A 22,301-nucleotide genomic window follows, 5' to 3' on the forward strand; every position below is an offset into this window, starting at 1 on the left:
ATACTAACACAAGTTAGTATTGGAGCATCTAAAATTAGGCGCCAACAGTTATGCCAAGTCAATGGCAGTTGTAGCTGTTGGCGCCTAATTGTGCCCTGAAGTGCACGTAAATTGTAGCATTCTATATTATGCATGTATCTCAGAGGCATGCCCATGGCTGGCCCAGTGGCGTAGCTACGTGGGGCCAGAGGGGGCCTGGGCCCCCGTAGATTTGGCCCTGGGCCCCCTGCCGACGACCCTCTCGACCTCCCCTCCCGCCACCAACCCTCCCCCGCCGTCGCCATGGGCTACCTTTGCTGGCGGGGGACCCCAATCCCCGCCAGCCGAGGAGGTCCTCTTCTTCCTCCAAAGGCTTCGTTCTGTTTCTGATGTCCTGCACGTTGTACGTGCAGGACGTCAGACTCACAGAAACAGAACGAAGCCTTGCAGGTCAGCCAGACCTTCCTTTCAATTGAGAGTTGCCTCCTGTGAATTTATGCTGCGTAGATAATTAAGGGTCTCTATCATATCCCCCCTCTCCCGCCTTTCTTCCAAAGTATACTTATTGAGATCTTTAAGTTTGTCCCCATATGCTTTATAATGAAGACCACTGACCATTTATATGCATATGTGGAAACATAGGTGTGGAAATGACCATTCTTTTGGTTACAAACCTGTAAGTACACTCCATTATTCGATGGCATATACTTTGTAGGTGGCTGTTTACATAGGCTGAATTTGGGTGGGGCATGGGAGGGACATACATTTACTTACACTCCCCGGATTCTCTATATGGTGCCCAGATTTCTGCATTCAACTGAGATCTGCAGACAAATTAATTGAGTAATGAGCCCTTAACTACCAATAATCGGGTGCTAACAACCAATTATTGATGATAACTAACACTCATTAAAATTTGCATGCAGATTTTGCTGTGCACTATTCTATAAGGCATGGTTCCTAACTCTACTCAAAAGGGGGTGTAGCCAAGGGCGTGTCGGGGTATTCCGAAAAGTTACTCACGTAGCTACAGAATACTGCCTCAGCAAGCCTAACTTGGGTGCACTGTTCCCTCTAAGCTGAGCGGGAGTCCTCCAGCTATAGTCCTGCCAATGGATGGCGCTGTTTCACTATCACATTTTCAATAGTGAGGGACAGGCAAGCTCTGCAAGACTCCAGAGAACCTGCCTGTCCCTAGAGATTGAAAACACAGTATTGAAGAACCACCCCCTACTGGTTGCAATGCCGTTGGAGGACTTCCACTCAGCTTAGAGGGAACAGAGCTTGGGCACCAGCATTTACACCAGCAGGCGTAAGTCCGGCACCTAAAGTTAAGCACGGAAATCGGCACTACACACCATTTTACAAAGGCCATTATTTTTGATGCACAATTTTGAGCACCATTCATAGAATTTCTCCCATAGATTATAAAATATGATCTGGCTGATATTCAGTGATTTTTAACTGGCCAGAAACAGCTTCTGGCTGGTTACATAGCACTTAGCCAGCTAAGCACTAATATCCAGCGTGAGATAGCCGGTTATCTCTGCTTCATATTAGCACTTAGCGCATAGTGGCTAACTTGCTATATCGCATGATAGCTGTGAATATTCAAATGCTGGCCGGTTAAGTTTAGCAGCCAAATCGGACCACCTAAATAGCAGTCCTATCTTTGGCCGATATAAACATAACCAGCCAGCATTGAATATTGACTTAGCCAGTTAAGTTTGAGCTCGCCAACTCCCCCCCCCCCCCCCCCCCCAAAAAAAAAAAAAAAAAACAACTCCGGATATTTAATGCTGGTCACTGGAAATGGCCCAGCATTGAATATCCAGGGTTAGTTCCCATCACGGCACTTAGTCAGGCTGCCTCCAGGGCTGGATATCGGTCTCCATAATCCAGAACTGGGGTAAGTAGGCCGCATAGGAGCCAGTTCTGTGGGTACCAGTGAGTACCAAGCATACAATCTTGAGCCAGCTCCTTCATTATGTCCTGGGAGAGATAGTTTGTATTTTTAGCACTTCCAACGATGGGTTCGGTTTCGGAAGGAACCTTGGTGAATATGAGATGGACAACTGTCATAAGAAAGTCATAGCTGTGTATTTTTCTGCAGATGGCGTTTATAGACTCATAGACCACAGCACAGGACAACAGATAAAGGCTTCCAAGTCTCAGAAATGTTCATTTTGACCTCATCTCTACAAATAACATGCCCCCTCACCCCTTTAGATTGAGATGGGGTTCATAATGAGTTTACTGAATTCTGGGTCAACTTTATGCTGCTTCATCCAGAAGTCCTCTACTGCTGTCCAAATTCCTAGATGAAATAATAATATTTTTTTTGTTACATTTGTACCCCGCACTTTCCCACTCGTAGCAGGTTCAATGAGGCTTACATGGGGCAATGGAGGGTTAAGTGACTTGCCCAGAGTCACAAGGAGCTGTCTGTGACTGAAGTGGGAATTGAACTCAGTTCCTCAGGACCAATGTCCACCACCCTAACCACTAGGCCACTCCTCCACTGTTGCTACTATTTGAGATTCTACATGGAATGTTGCTATTCCACTAGCAACATTCCATGTAGAAGTCGGCCCTTGCAGATCACCAATGTGGCCGTGCAGGCTTCTGCTTCTGTGAGTCTGACTCACAGAAACAGAAGCCTGCGCAGCCTTCTACATGGAATGTTGCTAGTGGAATAGCAACATTCCATGTAGAATCTCCAATAGTATCTATTTTATTTTTGTTACATTTGTACCCTGCGCTTTCCCACTCATGGCAGGCTCAATGCGGCTTACATGGGGCAATGGAGGATTAAGTGACTTGCCCAGAGACACAAGGAGCTGCCTGTGCCTGAAGAGGGAATCAAACTCAGTTCCTCAGTTCCCCAGGACTAGGGTTACCATATGGCTCCAGAAAAAGGACGGATTGAGCCAGCCGGGTTTTACTTCCATTGCTTTCAAGTAAAACCCGGCTGGCTCAATTACTTCCATTTGAAAGCAATGGAAGTAAAACCCGGCTGGCTCAATCCGTCCTCCTTTTTCTGGAGCCATATGGTAACCCTACCCAGGACCAAAGTCCACCACCCTAACCACTAGGCCACTCCTCCACTGTTTCATAGTATAATATATAATATGATACAATATAATAATAATAATATGAAACAGCAAGCTTGTTAACTCACATTTATTAAAAAAACACCATGCGCAGAATGAGTTTGAGATTCACCACATTTTAATGCTAAACACGGCAGAAGAATAAAGCAGAAGAACATTTAGAAAGAAGATACTAGATCACAAATAGAACAACGAGAAGAAATCTCTCTTAGTGTCTTTGAACAAAAACTGGAAATTAGAGAATCACAGATAACAAACCCTAACACAGAAAAATTCCTTCAATGTTTAACAGCTCCAGGATGCACATCCTTTGCACAAAACGTCCATGAGCAATTCATTAGAAGAATAGAGTTTTTCTTTCTGCAAAACAGTCCATCTGATATAAAAGAGGGACGTCTGAAGCCCTTGAAAAGCGCTACTTTGGGAGTAAGAAATTCCAGGAATGTATTTCTCAGGTTTTTACATCAACATTAGGCAGGAGTTCCCCTTGAAGGGCCCTTTGCCCTTTGAAACACTGCGTGCCCTGAAGAAGCCCTAGTGCAGAGCTTCTCAGCCCTGTCCTGAGGACCTCTCAGCCCATGGAGGTTTCAGGAAATCCATCACGAATGTGCACGAGAGAAATCTCCATGAAGTGGAGCTTGGCATATGCAAATGTTTCTCATGCATATGCATTGTGGATATCCTGAAAACCTGACTAGCTGTAGGGTTCCTAAGACAGAATTGGAAAGCCCTGACCTAGCGTTTAGCAAAAGAAAGCAACAACCACTTCAGTGACGCAGCAGGCACCATTGTACAAAACTTACAGAAGCAACACAGAGATTAAAAAACCTACAAACATTAGGAAAATCACATACCTGTAAGATTTTACTTGCTTATTCATAAAAAAAAGCTGATGGGTCTTACTGGTTAATGGGTTAGAGATCTTATAGGCCTCTTCTTCATGGAGGTCATACATTGTAAGTTAGTATGAAAGCTAAGGCAGAGTTTCTTACTTATCTCATCCAGTCTTCCCTCTCCCCCTTTCTATTTAATATCTTTTCATAGCCCTTGGGTCGCATTGCTTGAGCTTTTGGCTGTTCTTGCTTTTTTATATTGGTGGTGACACCTGCAGTAGACTACTTGGAGATCTCAATTGCCAAGTTAAACTCTTGCATTGAAGTTGTGGTATCAAGTGTTAAATAAACTTGAACTTGAACTAGGTCACCTGGTTAAGATTTATTGAATTGGTGATTAGTAGTACTCAACAAAACTGAATTGCTATGCCTTGGGGAGGTTGGTTGGTCCTGGGTTTCTGGAAGGCCTTTGGTTGAAGAGATCTCAGACTCTGTCAGAAGTCTGGGAATGAACTTGGATGCACGAGTCTCCTTTGAGCCTCAGATATTTGCTACTTGTCAAAACATCTATTTCAACCTATTTTTGATGAGACAGTTAAAATCTTTGGTAGAACCAGCAGTTCTGTGAACTGTGATGGAGGCTTTAGTGCTGAGCACAATGGACTATAGTAAATGTTTTATACATAGATCTTCCAGGAAAGTCTTTTTGAATATTTCAGATAGCCTGGAATACTGTAGCCTGGGTCGTCGCTGGCTGTAGTAAAAGGGAAAGTGCTCCCCCTTCCTTATTCGGTCTATACTGGCTGCCAGTAAAAGAACAGATCATGGTGTTGGCGTTCAAAGTCCTCCTGATGAGTATTTAAACGATAGCGTTAGATAAAGCTTTTAGATCAAGCCAAAGATGTCGGCTACTGGTGCCTTCTAGACTGTTGATTTGTAGGGTATAATGAAGGTCCCAGAGTTTTTGACAGTTTCTCTGCAGTTGTGAATGGAAACCAACTTGCTGCCCTTTAGGAAAAAACGGAAGGCTTCTTAATGATTTTCTATTCACTTATATCTGGAATTAGGTATGAATATTTAGTTTTACATTTTTATGTTTTTTGTACATTGTTAAGCTTTTATTTTAATGTTAGTTTTTATATTATTACATTATTTTGTGTGATTTATTTATTTTTGGTGTATACTGCTTTGAATTAGCTTTGGTTATAAATTTTCTTACTATTGCCATGCCAACTGACTTTGTTTGTTATGGGTGGGCTGATGTAGTCCTGTGCGCATGAATTTGAAATACCAGCTTTCTGAATAAAAGCAGAGCTACTCATCTCTCCATCTAGTGTGGTAAAACCAATACTGGGGTTAGCTTACCCTGAAAGACAGAGCTAGTTGTAGTCCATAGCCTTCCTCTTTCTCCTCCTCCTCTCCCCTCTCCACCCTCACCCACTCCAGCCTCCTGGTTTGCACCTCACTGTAGTCTTTAATAGGATTACCAGGAAAAACACAATTACAGGTCCCAGAATATGCTGGGGATGGGAATTTAAAAAGTCAGGCTAGCTTAGCAGGTCAAGAATAGCTTGGGTCACTTGAGCATCTTATAATTTTCTTCTGTTATTTCATGGAAAAATAATCTTTTCTAAACATTGCAGGTCTGCTCTAATTACCTCCTGATACAACAGGAAATCTGACTTCCTACTTGCTGTATCGACTACAAAATATAATGAGGCTTTAATGAAGGGACGTTAGCTCATGCCTAGCGCAGTCTTGATTGTGCTGCTGCTTCTATGTGTTATACTTTGTCTTTACCATGTTTCTGCCCTTCCTTAAATCGTTTATTTCCATCTTCTGTGGGCTTCAATATATCCTGATGTGTGTACGAGGGGAAAAGGTATTTTTTTTATTTTGAATAACTTGTTTCTCAGGAGGTCCTTAGGTAAGGGAAGCAATCTCCTTTGCAGGCCTGCTTCTTCTTCTTCTTTCCCAGTTCTTTTTTTGACCTAACAGTTTCCTTGCACTTCTTTGTATTTTGAGCTCAATTGCAACCAGAACTTCCAGCCTTCATTCAGAATCACACCCCTTTCCCTCGCCATACCTAGTGTGACCATTGCAGTGTCAGTCTTTCAGTTTGGAGCCGTGTATCAGGAATCCCTCCAGCGTACTACATTCTTGGGTCCTGGATCTGGTCACTAGGTAACACCCTTAAGCAATGGCCACAACTCTCCTCTCCTGTGAACGCAACATCCCCAGCCTCATTCGACCTGGCTAGTGGAAAACCCAACTCACAGATCAAACCAGGGTCTTAACACTGAGCCACCAGGTCAATCCTGCAGTTCTGTTTCTGTCAAATGACTGTACGTTTTGCCAGTACCCTACTAGTCCTTCTGGCCCTGGCTAGATGTAGAGGGTCTGTATCAAGATTCTGTGATTTGGGGGGGGGGGGGGATTCCCTAACCAAAAGAGAAACATGTGGGTACAGGTCTGCGCACTATGGGAAAAGTTACATACTTTTCATAGGAGCCGGCTCTGGGGATGCCAGTGAGTGCCGAGCACCCCAATACTGAGCAAGCTCCTTCACTGTGTCCAGGAAGGGGTAACTTGTATTGTGTTAGGCACCCAAATGATTTTGAAATATTAGCTCCTATGCATATTTTTTATCTACCTACAGGATGAACAATTTTCACAAAGCCCTTCTACTTGGGTACATAGACATTGATTTCTCCAAATGGCTTTTGAAAACTGCCCTCTTTATATGGAGGTCCTGCCTCTGCTGTAAGGAACAGGATGTCTTGGAGGTCATATCTCATTAAAGACATAAAACTATGAAGCAGTTCGGAGGAAGGTGATGAAAATGGTAAAAGATTTGTGCCAAAAGATGTATGAGAAGAGACTTCAAAACCTGAATACATATACCCTAGAGAAAAGGAAGGGCAGGGAAGACACAATACAGACGTTTAAATACTTGAAAGGTATTAATATAGAAACAAACATTTTCAGTAGAATAAGAGGATATGGAATGAGGTTGCAGGGTGGTAGACTAACAATGGGAATTCGATCAGGAAATCCTTTTTAACAGAGATGTCTGGAATACCCTCCTGGGGGAGGAGGTGGGGACGAAAATAGTCATGGAATTCAAAATGCGTGGGATAAACAAAAAGGATCCCTATTTAGGAAGAGGTGGGAATCAAAGCAAACCTTAAATGACCACACTTTAAACAGGGTATAGAGAGGTGTAACCTGCAAAGAGCAGCAGTTACAACCCTGGTTGTCTTGTTGGGCAGACTGATGGATCATGCAGGTCTTTATCCGCCATCATTTATGATGTCACTATGGGAGTCTTTTACTAAGCCATGGTAGCATTTTTAGCTCGCGGTAGAAATCAGCTGGCGGTAAATGCCGAGATGCCCATACCGCGGTTTATTATTTATTTATTAGTTACATTTGTATCCCGCATTTTCCCACCTAATTGCAGGCTCAATGTGGCTTACATGGTACCGTAAAGGCGATCGCCAATTCCGGTATGATATTATTTATTTATTAGTTACATTTGTATCCCGCATTTTCCCACCTAATTGCAGGCTCAATGTGGCTTACATGGTACCGTAAAGGCGATCGCCAATTCCGGTATGAACAAATACAGTGATGTAATGGTAGAATAAAGTTCATGTGTGACAGACACATTAGGGATTCAGAAAGGGGAAGAGTTAATTTATGTCCAGTACTAGCTTTGGTTTCGTTGTGTTGTTCAAGCATTTAAATTGGGTCGGTGGGGTATGCCTTTTTGAAAAGGTTGGTTTTTAGTAATTTCCGGAAGTTTAGGTGGTCATACGTTGTTTTCACAGCTTTTGGTAGTGTGTTCCATAGTTGAGTGCTTATGTAGGAGAAGCTGGATGCATACGTTGATTTGTATTTGAGTCCTTTCAAGCTTGGGTAGAGGAGATTTAGGTATTTTCGTGTTGATCCTATTGTGTTTCTAGGTGGTAGGTCTATGAGGTCTGTCATGTATCCCAGGGCTGCGCCGTAGATAATTTTATGAACCATAGTGCAGATTTTGAACGCGATTCGTTCTTTGATTGGGAGCCAGTGCAGTTGTTCTCGGAGGGGTTTGGCACTTTCGAACCGCGTTTTTCCAAATATAAGCCTAGCTGCCGTATTTTGGGCGGTTTGAAGTTTCTTTATGGTTTGTTCTTTGCATCCCGCATAGATTCCAGTGCAGTAGTCTACATGGCTTAGTACCATAGTTTGTACCAGGTTACGAAATGTTTCCCTCCGGAAGAAAGGTTTCACACGTTTGAGTTTCCACATTGAGTGGAACATTTTCTTTCTTGTAGATTTCACTTGGCTCTCTAGTAAATGACCCCCTACGTTACTATGATCTGCTCTACCATACCATAAGTTACAGGCTTTCTCAATCTACATGAGTTCAGCTCATAACTTGTAGACTGGTTTCTCTACATGTTGTACGATGGCTGCCATCAGCTTTCTCAAAAGTGCTTTTTTTCTTGGTCACTGCAGAATTAGCCAACAAAAAGTCAACTATTTTCTGGCCTCCTTTATTTTACATGTCATATGCTGGGAAACCTATTATGGCTGTGAAAATATATTCTTCCTAAACTGACAAGCAAGGAAAGATACACATAAAGTAGAGATACGTAGAAATGGCTTTTGCAGGCTTCATGTAGATTTTTTTTTTAAAGAAGGGCATTACTTTGCAAGGCACAATAATAACCAACAAACACGGGCCCCTAACTTTTTCATTTGGTCAACAAAATTGGTTATCTTAGCACCTTTATTCTTTCAAAAATTGTCCTCTTCTTTCATTCCCTCTCACCTGTCCTTCTACTGGAGGTTCAAACGCTGCCAGGGGTGCAAACCCACTACAAAACTGGAATCATAATTCAGTTGACTCACCAAACCAATCTATTCTGATTGAAAACATTTGTACATACAACGAGAGTAAAGCATTCTACCTTGAAACCTTTTGAAAATAGGCGCCTAAGGGATTAAGAGCCTTTGAAGGAATGATTGTCCACTGCAGTAAGAACACCAGCAACAGAACATCAAAAAAAGAAAGCATCAAACGTTTTCAGCAGTTCATCTGCTTCTTTTCTGGTAGTAGTTGGACCACGTAAATATTCAGTGTGAAAGGTGTCTGTCCATAAACATAAATATTTAAGGACCCCATAGAAACTGAACATAAAGATACGATCCTGTATTTTCCTCCATCTCAAGAAGCAACTCATGCCTGCAAATCCTTGTTTCTCCTAATTAATCCATCACCGATTGATTATATTACTTTGGACAAATTGAATTATTGTGTATTTCCCACAAAAAGGCTTGCTTTGACATTGTGTCTGGTAACATGGCTGCTGTTATTAACATGTGAATTAACTGGATGAGCAACAATACCCTAGGTCAGGGGCAGGGCCGTGCCTAGGGTCTCCGGCGCCCCCCTGCAGTTGGCCCTGCCCCGCCCCCCGAAAACGATCGCTACACTACCCGCCCTCTTCTCCCAAGATCCTTTTCCTTTTTTTTTGTTTAAATTTACCTCTGTCCGGTGGCAGCGTAGCGTTAGCGAGAAGGAGGCGGCGCTCCCCCGCCCCAACGTGTCAGTCTTCCCTTCGCTCAGTGTCCCGCCTTCTTCTGACGTTATTTCTGATGTCAGAAGAAGGCGGAACTGAGCGAAGGGAAGACTGACACGTCGGGGCGGGGGAGCGCCGCCTCCTTCTCACTAACGCTACGCTGCCACCGGACAGAGGTAAATTTAAACAAAAAAAAAGGAAAAGGATCTGGGGAGAAGAGGGCGAGGTAAGCATGGTGCAGCGGGGCGCCCCCCAGAGGATGGCGCCCTCCTGCCATGCTTACCTCGCTTACCGTGTTGGCACGGCCCTGGTCAGGGGAATCCAACCTCAGCCCTCGTCCAGACCGGTATTCAGGATTTCCACAATGAATATACATGAGATTGATTTGCATACAACAGAGGCAGCGCTTGCAAATACATCTCAGGCATATTCATTAGGAAAATCCTGAAAAAACCAGCTGGACGACGACTGAGGTTTGAGACCCCTGTCCTAGGTAGATTGCTCTTCATCTCATTCTGGAGGACAGATTTTGTTCTCATGCAACCACTAATTAAAACAGTCACAGAGAGGACAATTCTTTATCAGGGCGTCTAGTAGGATCCTATTCCATAAAAGGAGGCGGAAAGGGCTTTCCCAGGAAATAGCCGCACGGAAAATGTTTAACTTACCGCATGTGAGTGTATTATGGCCATCTTTGTTAAGAAAAACCCTTGATTGAACTAATCAATACTAATCAATACTGGTATACCAGTTCTGTTTCCTGTTTGTATAAATAGGTCAGCGTTCTCGAGCTACCGAACGCCATCTTTGAAAGGAATGCAGTCATCGAGATGAGTGAGTGAAACTTTTCATGGTGTGATGATGAATCTCTTTGTTTGAACTGAGTTTAAAAAGGTTTGGACGGCTTTCTAAAGGAAGAGTCCATAGACCACTATTAAATTGGACTTGGGGAAAATCCACTGTTTCTGGGATAAGCAGCATAAAATGTTTTGTACTTTTTTGGGATCTTGCCAGGTACTTGTGACCTGGATTGGCCACTGTTGGAAACAGGATGCTGGGCTTGATGGACCTTTGGTCTTTCCCAGTATGGCAATGCTTATGTACTTATGAGTGATTATACAACTTTTCGTTACAGGCTACAGAAGCACTTAGTCCCCGAGGAGCTCTTGAATGAGTGAAACGGAGAGCCCCGTTGGTTGAAATACTGAGCTAAGTACCTCCAGTACTTTGTTGTTAATCACAGAATATTAGAATTAAGAACATACGACAAAGTGCAAGGATACGCATATATTAAAAATCACAAAAAAAATCGAATCACAGATAGAAAATTCACGGAGGTTTTTGGACCAATGATATTACCGGAGTCTGCCGAATGCCGGCATTGAAATGAGATATTTGCTGCCGTGCCCAGACTTATGAGGTCTTTTCCTCCATTCCAAAGACGCGGTGTTGTTCTGCATAAATATACAGACATCACGGCATGTAAGATAATACACTCACATTAGGACTTCAGCTTTATATATCATAAACTGAATTACTTTTGCTGAAATGTTGTCAAATTTAATTTGAACGTAACTTACCGCATGGCCATTTCCTTCCTTTAAAAAAAACAAACAAAAACCCTTTTACAAGTGGTGGTAAAAGAGGGCTTCAGCGTGCGCAATGACCCCATCTCAGGGCAAAAAGGGTGTCTTAACTTGAGTTAGCGGTCCGAATATCACCAATAATTGACCAGCACTGCCAGTCAGAGCAGCTGATTCCCAGTTATTCAGAGGCAGCAGTAGTTGGTGTTTAAAAAAAAAATAAAAAACCACTGACTGCAATGGGCTTAAAATTTGCCCCAAAAACACTATAATAAAAAAAATATCGATTCTTTTTTAATGACCAGGGCAAAGACTCATAAATTTTCTGGGTGTCCTGATTGTGTCAAACACATTTCCAGCAAGTCTGAAAGATCTGCTAATTACAAGTGGGAAATTTTTTCTAGTTTGTACAGATGGATTCGTCAGCTTTCTGGGGGTTGTAACAAGTCTAACAAGTCAACATTTTCAAAATATTCATCCACAAATAAACAGATAGAGAGGAACGCTAATCCTAAGCAAAGGTGGGAGAAACTAAGAACTGTACTTTCCTGGTAGGCTTTATTTTTCTATATATGAGTTTTTAGATATCTAAAATTTGTGGATAGAAAACATTATCTAAAACTTTCACTTCTTTTTGTTAAATTTTTAAATTTTAGAAATTATAGTTAACTAGTTATCAGGTTATTAATAACTGACACCTTTAAACATTTTTGCATTATCAGCAAACTAAACAGGCACGAAGTATATACAGAAATACAGAACACAGGCTCATCTTTTCACATGTGCAGTTCCTAAAGCTTCTGAACCTCTTAGAATGTAAAGGCATATACAACTCCGACCACCACGATGTTTCCGATTGTTGCTATAATGGCAATCCATAGCAATATGGCATCGTTTGAGGAACGGGGTGGTTCTTCGGGTGGACTCTGAGTAGAGGCTGCGTGCACATTGCCGGAAGAGTTAAATAAGGAGTATTCTGCACCAAAGTCCTCACTGGGTGAATCCATAAAGGCCCCTCCCATAACAGGAAGCTGCAAGGAAGGATAGGAGACTATTAGGAAACCAAGACTTTTGTATAAATTGATTTGCAAACATTTATTTGCTCATTATTCATTTTTGATATCCCACATTGTCTTAAAATCCGAGGTGAGTAATACATAAAACATACATAATTTAAAACATAAAATTAAAGCATACATAGTTTAAAACACTCACAAATACAACAATTACCATGACCTGCTTAAAACAAACCAAACCAAACATTACTAAAAACAGTTCACATAGGACATCTTAACTGGCAGCATAACAACTCTTATTCTGTGTCTAGGGTTACCATATGGCTCCAGGAAAAAGAGGACGGATTGAGCCAGCCGGGTTTTACTTCCATTGCTTTCAGTGGAAGTAATTGAGCAAGCCGGGTTTTACTTCCATTGCTTTCAATGGAAAGCAATGGAAGTAAAACCCGGCTGGCTCAATCCGTCCTCCTTTTTCTGGAGCCATATGGTAACCCTATCTGTGTCAGACTGCAGAATTGCAAATACTTCAACTGGATAATAGACCATCATAAGCCTTCCTAAACAGGTAGGCCTTTAAAGATTTCCGGGCAAATATATGTCTGGGCATTAACCACAAATCAGCTGGTAGAGAAGTCCATAAGATAAGGCCAACGACATAAAATACAGATGAGCAATATCCATCGAGACACATCTTTAAATGAAACATTGGCTAGCATTTAAGTAGACTGCTGCTTATTGATGCCGAGAGACACAGCTGGGCCCGGGGTAGAACTGGCAGACTGCCGTGTGCTGCCCCCCCCCCCCCCCCCCTTACCTTTCTGTCTCTGCCTCCAAGGAAGGCCTGGACCCCGGCAAGCCTCTTCCTGCCTGCCTGCTCCCATGGTCTGTCCTCTCCTGCTCCTATCCATGTTGGGAGTTGAGACTTGGATGATTGCATTAACCTGAGATTGCGCTAATGCAATCATCAGGTCCTGGGCGGCACACACGAGCAGGAGAGGACGGACCCGGAAGCAGGCAGGCAGGAAGAAGCTTGTTGGCGCCAGGCCTGTGGAAGTTTGCCCCTCCCCTCCTGGCGATTCCATTTAGATAGATTATGGTACTGTACTAAGCAATACCACTCAAGGAGTGGAGGAGTGGCCTAGTGATTAGAGCACCAGTCTTGCAATCCAGAGGTGGCCAGTTCAAATCCCACTGCTGCTCTTTGTGATCTTGGGCAAGTCACTTAACCCTCCATTGCCTCAGGTACAAGATTGTGAGCCCTCCTGGGACAGAGAAATATCCAGTGTGCCTGAATGTAACTCACCTTGAGGTACTACTGAAAAAGGTGTGAGCAAGATCTAAATAAATAAGGTAGCAATTAATCTCAGATGAATGGGATCTCTCAGTAAAGTAGATATCATTTTTGGAAGACCATCTTGACAACAGCGGTTAGCTTGGCAGAGTTTAAAAAGGGGTTAGACGGTTTCCTAAAGGACAAGTCCATAAACCACTACTAAATGGACTTGGGAAAAATCCACAATTCCAGGAATAACATGTATAGAATGTTTGTACGTTTGGGAAGCTTGCCAGGTGCCCTTGACCTGGATTGGCCGTTGTCGTGGACAGGATGCTGGGCTCGATGGACCCTTGGTCTTTTCTCAGTGTGGCATTCCTTATGTACTTATGTAACACAATGAGACCTTCCAAAGTGTCAACTAAGATTCAACTAAGTTGAATGCACCATGAATGTACAGGCGATGCTATTAATATTCACATTTCACAGACACAGTGTGGTAAAGATTTGGTCGTCTACTTGGTGAACTTAGTAGCCAGGTGCCCATACTTTACCTATAGTGCTACATATTTCAAACAACACATGCCAAGTTTAGCATTGACATTTGCCCCCTCAATCTATAACTTCAGGGGCCCTTTTACTTAGGGTTACCATATTTTGTCCCCCCCAAAAAAGGACACATGCCCCGCCCCTGTCACGCCCCACCCTGTTCTCTTTCATGCCCTTGCTCCGCCCCCTGTCACATTTTCCCAGTGCATTTTTTGTAGAAAAAAAGGTGCCAGTACTCATTATGGGCGGGGTCACTACATATGGCCCCACCCCTATGATAGCCACACCCACATTAGCCACACCCCTTATACCAGCTATGGCACATATAAACAGACATCATCTCTCTACCCTTTTCTGTTCAGTGTCCCTTCTCTCTCCACATCCTTCCAGTCTCTCCCCTTTCTCTCTGCATCCATTCATCATCTCCCCCTTTCTCTCCCCAACCTTCCATCCAGTGTCTTTCTCTCCCCATCCTTCCATCTGTATTCCGTTTCTCTCCCCATCCTTCCATCTGTTTTCCCTCTCTCTCCCCCCATCCTTCCATCTGTTTTCCCTCTCTCTCTCTCCCCGTCCTTCCATCTGTTTTCCCTCTCTCTCTCTCTCTCCCCATCCTTCCATCTGTTTTCCCTCTCTCTCCCCCCATCCTTCCATCTGTTTCCCTCTCTCTCCTCCCATCCTTCCATCTGTTTTCCCTCTTTCTCTCCCCATCCTTCCATCTGTTTTTCCCTCTTTCTCTCCCCATCCTTCCATCTGTTTTTCCTCTCTCTCTCCCCGTCCTTCCATCTGTTTCCCTCTCTCTCTCTCTCCCCCCATCCTTCCATCTGTTTTCCCTCTCTCTCTCTCCCCGTCCTTCCATCTGTTTTCCCTCTCTCTCTCTCTCCCCCATCCTTCCATCTGTTTTCCCTCTCTCTCCCCCCATCCTTCCATCTGTATTCCGTTTCTCTCCCCATCCTTCCATCTGTTTTCCCTCTTTCTCTCCCTCCATCCTTCCATCTGTTTTCCCTCTTTCTCTCCCCATCCTTCCATCTGTTTTTCCCTCTTTCTCTCCCCATCCTTCCATCTGTTTTTCCCTCTTTCTCTCCCCATCCTTCCATCTGTTTTCCCTCTCTCTCTCTCCCCGTCCTTCCATCTGTTTTCCCTCTCTCTCTCTCTCCCCATCCTTCCATCTGTTTTTCCCTCTCTCTCCCCCATCCTTCCATCTGTTTTCCCTCTCTCTCTCCCCGTCCTTCCATCTGTTTTCCCTCTCTCTCTCTCTCTCTCTCCCCCCACCCTTCCATCTGTTTTCCCTCTTTCTCTCCCCCCCATCCTTCCATCTGTTTTCCCTCTTTCTCTCCCCATCCTTCCATCTGTTTTTCCCTCTCTCTCCCCCCATCCTTCCATCTGTTTTCCCTCTCTCTCTCCCCCCGTCCTTCCATCTGTTTTCTCTCTCTCTCTCCCCATCCTTCCATCTGTTTTTCCCTCTCTCTCCCCCCATCCTTCCATCTGTTTTCCCTCTCTCTCTCCCCCCATCCTTCCATCTGTTTTCCCTCTCTCCCCCCCCATCCTTCCATCTGTTTCCCTCTTTCTCTCCCCCCATCCTTCCATCTGTTTTCCCTCTCTCTCTCCCCCCATCCTTCCATCTGTTTTCCCTCTCTCCCCCCCATCCTTCCATCTGTTTCCCTCTTTCTCTCCCCCCATCCTTCCATCTGTTTTCCCTCTTTCTCTCCCCATCCTTCCATCTGTTTTTCCCTCTTTCTCTCCCCATCCTTCCATCTGTTTTCCCTCTCTCTCTCTCCCCGTCCTTCCATCTGTTTTCCCTCTCTCTCTCTCTCTCCCCATCCTTCCATCTGTTTTTCCCTCTCTCTCCCCCCATCCTTCCATCTGTTTTCCCTCTTTCTCTCCCCCCATCCTTCCATCTGTTTTCCCTCTTTCTCTCCCCATCCTTCCATCTGTTTTTCCCTCTCTCTCCCCCCATCCTTCCATCTGTTTTCCCTCTCTCTCTCTCCCCGTCCTTCCATCTGTTTTCTCTCTCTCTCTCTCTCCCCATCCTTCCATCTGTTTTTCCCTCTCTCTCCTCCCATCCTTCCATCTGTTTTCCCTCTCTCTCTCTCTCCCCATCCTTCCATCTGTTTTCCCTCTCTCTCCCCCCATCCTTCCATCTGTTTTCCCTCTCTCTCTCCCCCCATCCTTCCATCTGTTTTCCCTCTCTCCCCCCCCATCCTTCCATCTGTTTCCCTCTTTCTCTCCCCCCATCCTTCCATCTGTTTTCCCTCTTTCTCTCCCCATCCTTCCATCTGTTTTTCTCTCCCCATCCTTCCATCTGTTTTCCCCCTCTCTCTCTCCCCGTCCTTCCATCTGTTTTCCCTCTCTCTCTCTCCCCATCCTTCCATCTGTTTTTCCCTCTCTCTCCCCCCATCCTTCCATCTGTTTTCCCTCTTTCTCTCCCCCATCCTTCCATCTGTTTTCCCTCTTTCTCTCCCCATCCTTCCATCTGTTTTTCCTCTCTCTCCCCCCATCCTTCCATCTGTTTTCCCTCTCTCTCTCTCCCCGTCCTTCCATCTGTTTTCTCTCTCTCTCTCTCCCCATCCTTCCATCTGTTTTTCCCTCTCTCTCCTCCCATCCTTCCATCTGTTTTCCCTCTCTCTCTCTCTCCCCCATCCTTCCATCTGTTTTCCCTCTCTCTCCCCCCATCCTTCCATCTGTTTTCCCTCTCTCTCCCCCCATCCTTCCATCTGTTTTTCCCTCTTTCTCTCCCCATCCTTCTGCCTACCCCCCTCTCCCGATTCTTCCATCAGTGTTTTTCTCTCTATCTCCTTCTTTCCATCCAGGCCCGCCCGCTTGCCCACCTACCTACATGCCTGCCTGTCTGCCTGCCTGCCAAGTCTCCCGCGGAGCACACAGCGCCAGGTCCAATTTCCGGCCGCTGCTGCTTCTCCTGTTGAGCAGCAGTGGCCGCTACAACAAGAAAAAGATCAAAAATATTTTTAAACCTGAAACGCGGCACCGTAGACAGCCATCAGGCATTGGCTGTCGGCTCTGCAGCCGCTCCTCCTCTCGCCTCTTACGTCGCTGCGCTCCTCCGGGGTCTTACTCCAGGGGCAGTGACGTGGAGGCGAGAGGAGGAGCGGCTGCAGAGCCGACAGCCAATGCCTGATGGCTGTCTATGGTGCTGTGTTAACTGGGCGGTAATCATCAGCGTGCGTACAATGCTGATTATTGCCCGATTAGCGCCAAGCGCCAGAACTTTTTCCAGGGCGTGTGCGTAGAAAAGGAAATTACCGCCCAGGGAATACGGTAGCCGGGCGGCAGTTCAAAACTGATGAGCATAAGATGCGTGTATGCAGCTTAGTAAAAGGGCCCCTGAGACTCTCTCCCTAGGTCCTCAACATCCTCAGATGAAAGCCTGATTAATGGCTTATGTGCTGACATTTTATTTGACACCACAAGAATTTTAGCTGACAGCTCATGACAAATCAACTTTCTTGACAGCCAGTTTAACAGCTTGCTTGGGTTTATTCAATACCGATTTTTATTAAAATGATTAGAGACGCCCCTAATGGCATAGGATAATATTGTGAGGTAATATGCATATTTTATTTTTCTGGTAACAACCTATTGGACTTGCCAGTAAACTGTGGATCAATCATAGAACGCTGTGCCTGTCCAGACCTAATGAAAGACTTAATGCTGCATATTGTTTCTGATTTATTGCCGAGGACAACCAAATTGAAGGGCTGGAATGAAAGATTCAGCCTCTTTGTTGGTTTCCTTGTAGCCTAATTGTAACAAATCCCTCTTATTAAGCGGAGCGTGCGTCAAAAAAAAGCCAGCCGACATGATTACATCAGAAAACAAAAAAAAAAAAATATGAACAGTTCAATCTGTGCAGCAAAACAGCAGCCAGCTTCTTACAATGAGGCTGCAAATCTCCTCCATTAAGACAATGACGCACTAGTTTCTAAAGGTCTAATTTGCACAGTAATTTCGAAGAAATATTTGAATATTACTAACTTTACTTGGATTTCTAACACTGCAGCATGCAAACAGGGTAGGTAGTGACTTTGGCGTTTTCTTAGCCTCTTTTTCCTCCCTTCCCTCCCATCCCCCTTCCTATTCCTGGTGAAATATGTACTCCTTAACACTGACTTCATTTCTTTTGAGAAAAGTGTAAGTTGATTACTAAAAGTCATGCACTGTACTTGCAGAACAACCAGATGCATCAGAGAAGTCCAAAGTGTGGCAATAGGGACGTCTTTCTCATAGAACCGCCGAAGGACGTTGATATGACAAATGTTTATTTATTTATTTATTTATTTATTACATTTGTATCCCGTACTTTCCCACTAAAAGCAGGCTCAATGCGACTTACATAGTAATAGGTAACACAGAATTTTGTTATGTAAAGTAGGAAATTAAGTATAAACATAGTAATAGGATGGATGGGTAGGTAGAGATAGGTGATAGAGAGGAAGGTAAGGTGGGAGATAGAATCTGGGTCAATGTCATTTTCTCTTCGGTATATGTAAGGTATATATTGAGGACATCCTTTGGCGGTTCTGGAAGATGGGCTCCTTTTTTGCTGTACTTTGGGCGTCCCTGATTTGGGCGTTTTGCACTGCGATAATGGAATGTCTAAGGACGTCCATACTATTTTTCCGATTATACCTACCTGATGTTGGACGACTTCGCGAGGGCGTCCTAATTCATACTTGGACGACCTTTCGAAAATGCCCCTCCATATCACCCTCCTGCAATAATCAGCTTATTGGATCCCCATTTCACATCACATCACCTTCAAACTGCTTCTGTTCGTGTTCAAAATAACGGCTGCTGGCAAACCCTCCTATATTTTGGGCCATTTAATTCAGTATTCTCTCTCTTGTACCCTCAGATCCCTCACTCGGCACCAGTTATCCATACCCAGAACAGGATCATACTTGGTCCTTTAGTTTCAGCTCTAGGAGACCAAGGGAAAGAAATACACCCATACACATCACCAATAAAAAATTATATGCAAAGGCCTTCGGGAGAGAGAACAGAGGGTCTCACATAATGGCAGTGATGCCACCCAGAACTGTCTCGCAATTCCTCAGGTCCTCTGCTCTTCTATTAAGAATGCATTAAGTCATAAATTAACTGGTTACTTCACAAATCTTTGGACACAAACTTTGAAAAAAAAATCATTGGCTAGATTATATTCTGCTTACATCTGCAAGTTCAGGGGTTCAGGGTACTTTCCAAAACTGCTAGTGCTTCCAGTAAAGTCTAACATTTATAGAAATGCGGAACTATCATACGTTATTCCATATTACATCTGCATGCTCAGACGTCTGCATATTTCCTTCTTCCTTACTCCCTTCCAAACATGCGGGTTCTTAGTGACTTCCCAGAATCTGGACAAAACATTCATTACTTAAGGTTGTTGAAACTGTTTATTCAGCAAGTGTCAGCAATCTGTAACTAGGTTGTTATTATTATTATTATTAGCATTTGTATAGCGCTACCAGACGCAAGCAGCGCTGAACACCTGGTACAAAGAGACAGTCCCTGCTCAAAAGAGCTTGCAATGTAAAAAAATGCATCTGTCTTGCTCTGTCTTAAAGTTATCTCAGTTTCACATTTTTAATGCTTAACTCTTGATATTCCCTTCTGAACTGGGGGTGCTATCATTTTCATAGTGCATCCTTAATATCATCATTACAAAGATGTCATCCGCGAACACACCAAAGCATCCATGTTCTCTGTCCAGGGGCCTTGCTTTTGAAATTCACTGCCCCAACAACTTCACTTACAAACTTCTCTCGCTCGAGTCAAGGTTGATCTTAAAACTTTTCTTTTTAATGATGCTTTTTGCTATTTTTGCCAATTCCTTATGTCCAAGCATGGTCCTTACTGATTTCTAGTGCAAGGCAGTTGAGCTCCCCTACTTCTCATTCTCCCCCCCTTTCTATCACCAAAGGAGTTTTGCCCCCTCTTTCCTCGCTACTATCTGTCTTAAGTGGATTCTCTCTTTCTACCCTCCCTTTTTACGTAGGTTGTAAGCCGCCTAGATGGTTCGTCCGTAAGGTGGGATTGTAAAAAAAAAAAAAACTAATTAAAACTTGAAACGGTGCTACTTTCTTATGATAGATTTTTGTCTGTAAGTTTGGAATGTGTTTATGTTTTGCAGGGTTTCGTTACTGGAGCTCTAACGGTATTATAGGGGAATTTCCCTCCCCCCAGTGGTATTATAGGGGAATTTCCCTGCCTGTGACCCATTCAGTCCTGGCTCTGCCACTGCTCCTGTTCCAGTACAAGCCTCTGTGGTACCCTGCAGTTCACCTTCCTCTACTGAGAGAACTGCCCTTTTAACCCTATTCTGTTTCTGTCTTTTAAAAAAAAAAAAAAAATTTATTTATAACCATTTAAATTTTTACAAGCAATAAAACAACTTGCTGGAAATACAGAGAAAGTAATATATAGGAATTATTTCAGTCAGGTAATTCTATTCTCTTCCTTAGACCACTAAATAGGGAGAGTGAAACAAGACAAGGAGATCAATTAAACAGTAAACAGAAAAAAGAAAACGTGGTATTAACCTGATTATCCCCAGATATTACTCGTCTAATTCATTATTCCACATTGATCATCTGGTTGGCTTCTTCAAGGCCAATACGGTGTATAGTCAAATCATTTCATTGAAAACATACTTATTGTCCAATATTAGTTAGAAATAATACATCTGATTACATTCTCTCTCTTTTAAAAACCAAAAGTAATACATATACTTAAGTCTCTAATTCAAATCCCACTGATTAAAGTAATCCCAGTTTTCACAGGCTTCACTCCTTTTAAAGTAATAATTGAGGAAATATTTCTGAGGAAACTGTTTCTATCTTTTAACTACTTCCTGTGGGAACAAATTGCATCTTACCAAATCCCAGATGAGAGTTGGCAGTGAGTGAGAAGTATAATTTATTTTAGCACTCTGAATATCTCACAAACCTCTCTTTCTCGTGATCCTTATGCCTAACTGTCCAAAAGTCTACTTATATTTACACTTATACTGAGAGTAACAGACAAGGCTCAGGTGTTATTATAAAAAGGTAAAACTGCTTATTGTATAGCAATGACAGCAAATAATAACAAATGTAATCAGAGATAGTATGTATTTATTTATTCCTGACATTTATATCCCACATTATCCCAGACACGTTTGAGTTCAATGTGGCTTACGATAAACAGTATAGGATACATAACAAAGAATAATGCATAAGAAAGTAATTTGTTATAAGAATCCAATTTTACAATACAGTATCATAAACTTACTGGGATAACTATGGATGCAAAGGTAGTCGGTCCAGGGGGCGGCTACAAAATTACTAAGCGGTCTTGAACACAAAAATTCCCTTGATTCACAGAATTCACTTTCAAGAGACACGCAACTGCTGTTTATTGATCAGTGGCCCGGAACAGGGGAAACTCTCTAATTCAAATCCCACTGATTAAAGTAATCCCAGTTTTCACAGGCTTCACTCCTTTTAAAGTAATAATTTGAGGAAATATTTCTGAGGAAAATGTTTCTGTCTTTTAACTAGTTCCTGTGGGAACAAATTGCATCTTACCAAATGTAGTCTGTTTCTAACAGAAATTTATATTATACTAGTAAAAAAGGGCCCGTTTCGGAAAAAAATAAAACGGACGCTAGCCAGGTGCTTACCGAGGGGGGCTGTTTTGGTGCCGCTGTCTGTACCGGCCCGCCCTCGACGTCATAACGTTTTGACGCGAGGGCGGAGCTACAGTTCCCTCTCGGTGTTTTATTTTTGTTTTGGGCTCGCCGCTACTCCGCCGTGTCAGCGGAAATACCGAGGGGGACTCCGGGATCTTCCTCCAAGTCCTGTATCAGTGCCGCTCTGTGTACCGCCCCGCCCTTCATGTCATCGCGTTGTGACGCGTGGGTGGGGCATACAGACATGGGGAGTTGGATGGGCTTTAGCAGCACGAATCCACGATCCCTTTCCTGCGGAGGCGCATGTGTGTTGTCGGCTGCGGGGCGTTCCTGGTTTAATTGGCACTTGTGTTCTGTGGCGCGGGGCGTCGTGACGTAGCGTCAACATCATGACGTTCGACGCGAGGGCGTGACAGACAGGCATGGGCAGTGGAGAGGCTTCACCACCATGAATCCACGAACCCTTCACGAAAGTGGGTGGAGCTTGGGTGGCTTCATTCGAACGTTGGGGTTGCGAATTATGTCCAGATGGGGCGTGGCTGAGGGGGGGTGTATGAGTGAGAGTGAGAATGAGTGGTGTGAGAGGCTGCAACAGTACAGGTCTTCAGTGTTTCCCTGCCACACAGTGAGCTTCAGAATTGGAGGTGAGAATTATTTATATAGTTATTGTGTATTAGGGATCGGCTGTTATTTTC

General features: G+C 43.7%; 1 protein-coding gene across 1 annotated transcript in view; it reads right to left on the minus strand.

Annotated features, from left to right (window-relative positions):
- Positions 1-11,876: 11,876 nt before the first annotated feature.
- The window catches only part of C9H14orf132 (chromosome 9 C14orf132 homolog), a 45,762-nt gene continuing 35,337 nt past the window's right edge, over positions 11,877-22,301 (minus strand). The window contains exon 2 of the mRNA XM_030215506.1: positions 11,877-12,112. Coding sequence (XP_030071366.1) covers positions 11,891-12,112 — 222 coding nt within the window. The 3' untranslated portion in view covers positions 11,877-11,890. The remainder of the gene's footprint in view (positions 12,113-22,301) is intronic.

The sequence above is a fragment of the Microcaecilia unicolor genome, chromosome 9 (assembly GCF_901765095.1).
Source record: "Microcaecilia unicolor chromosome 9, aMicUni1.1, whole genome shotgun sequence".
NCBI classification, from domain to species: Eukaryota; Metazoa; Chordata; class Amphibia; order Gymnophiona; family Siphonopidae; genus Microcaecilia; species Microcaecilia unicolor.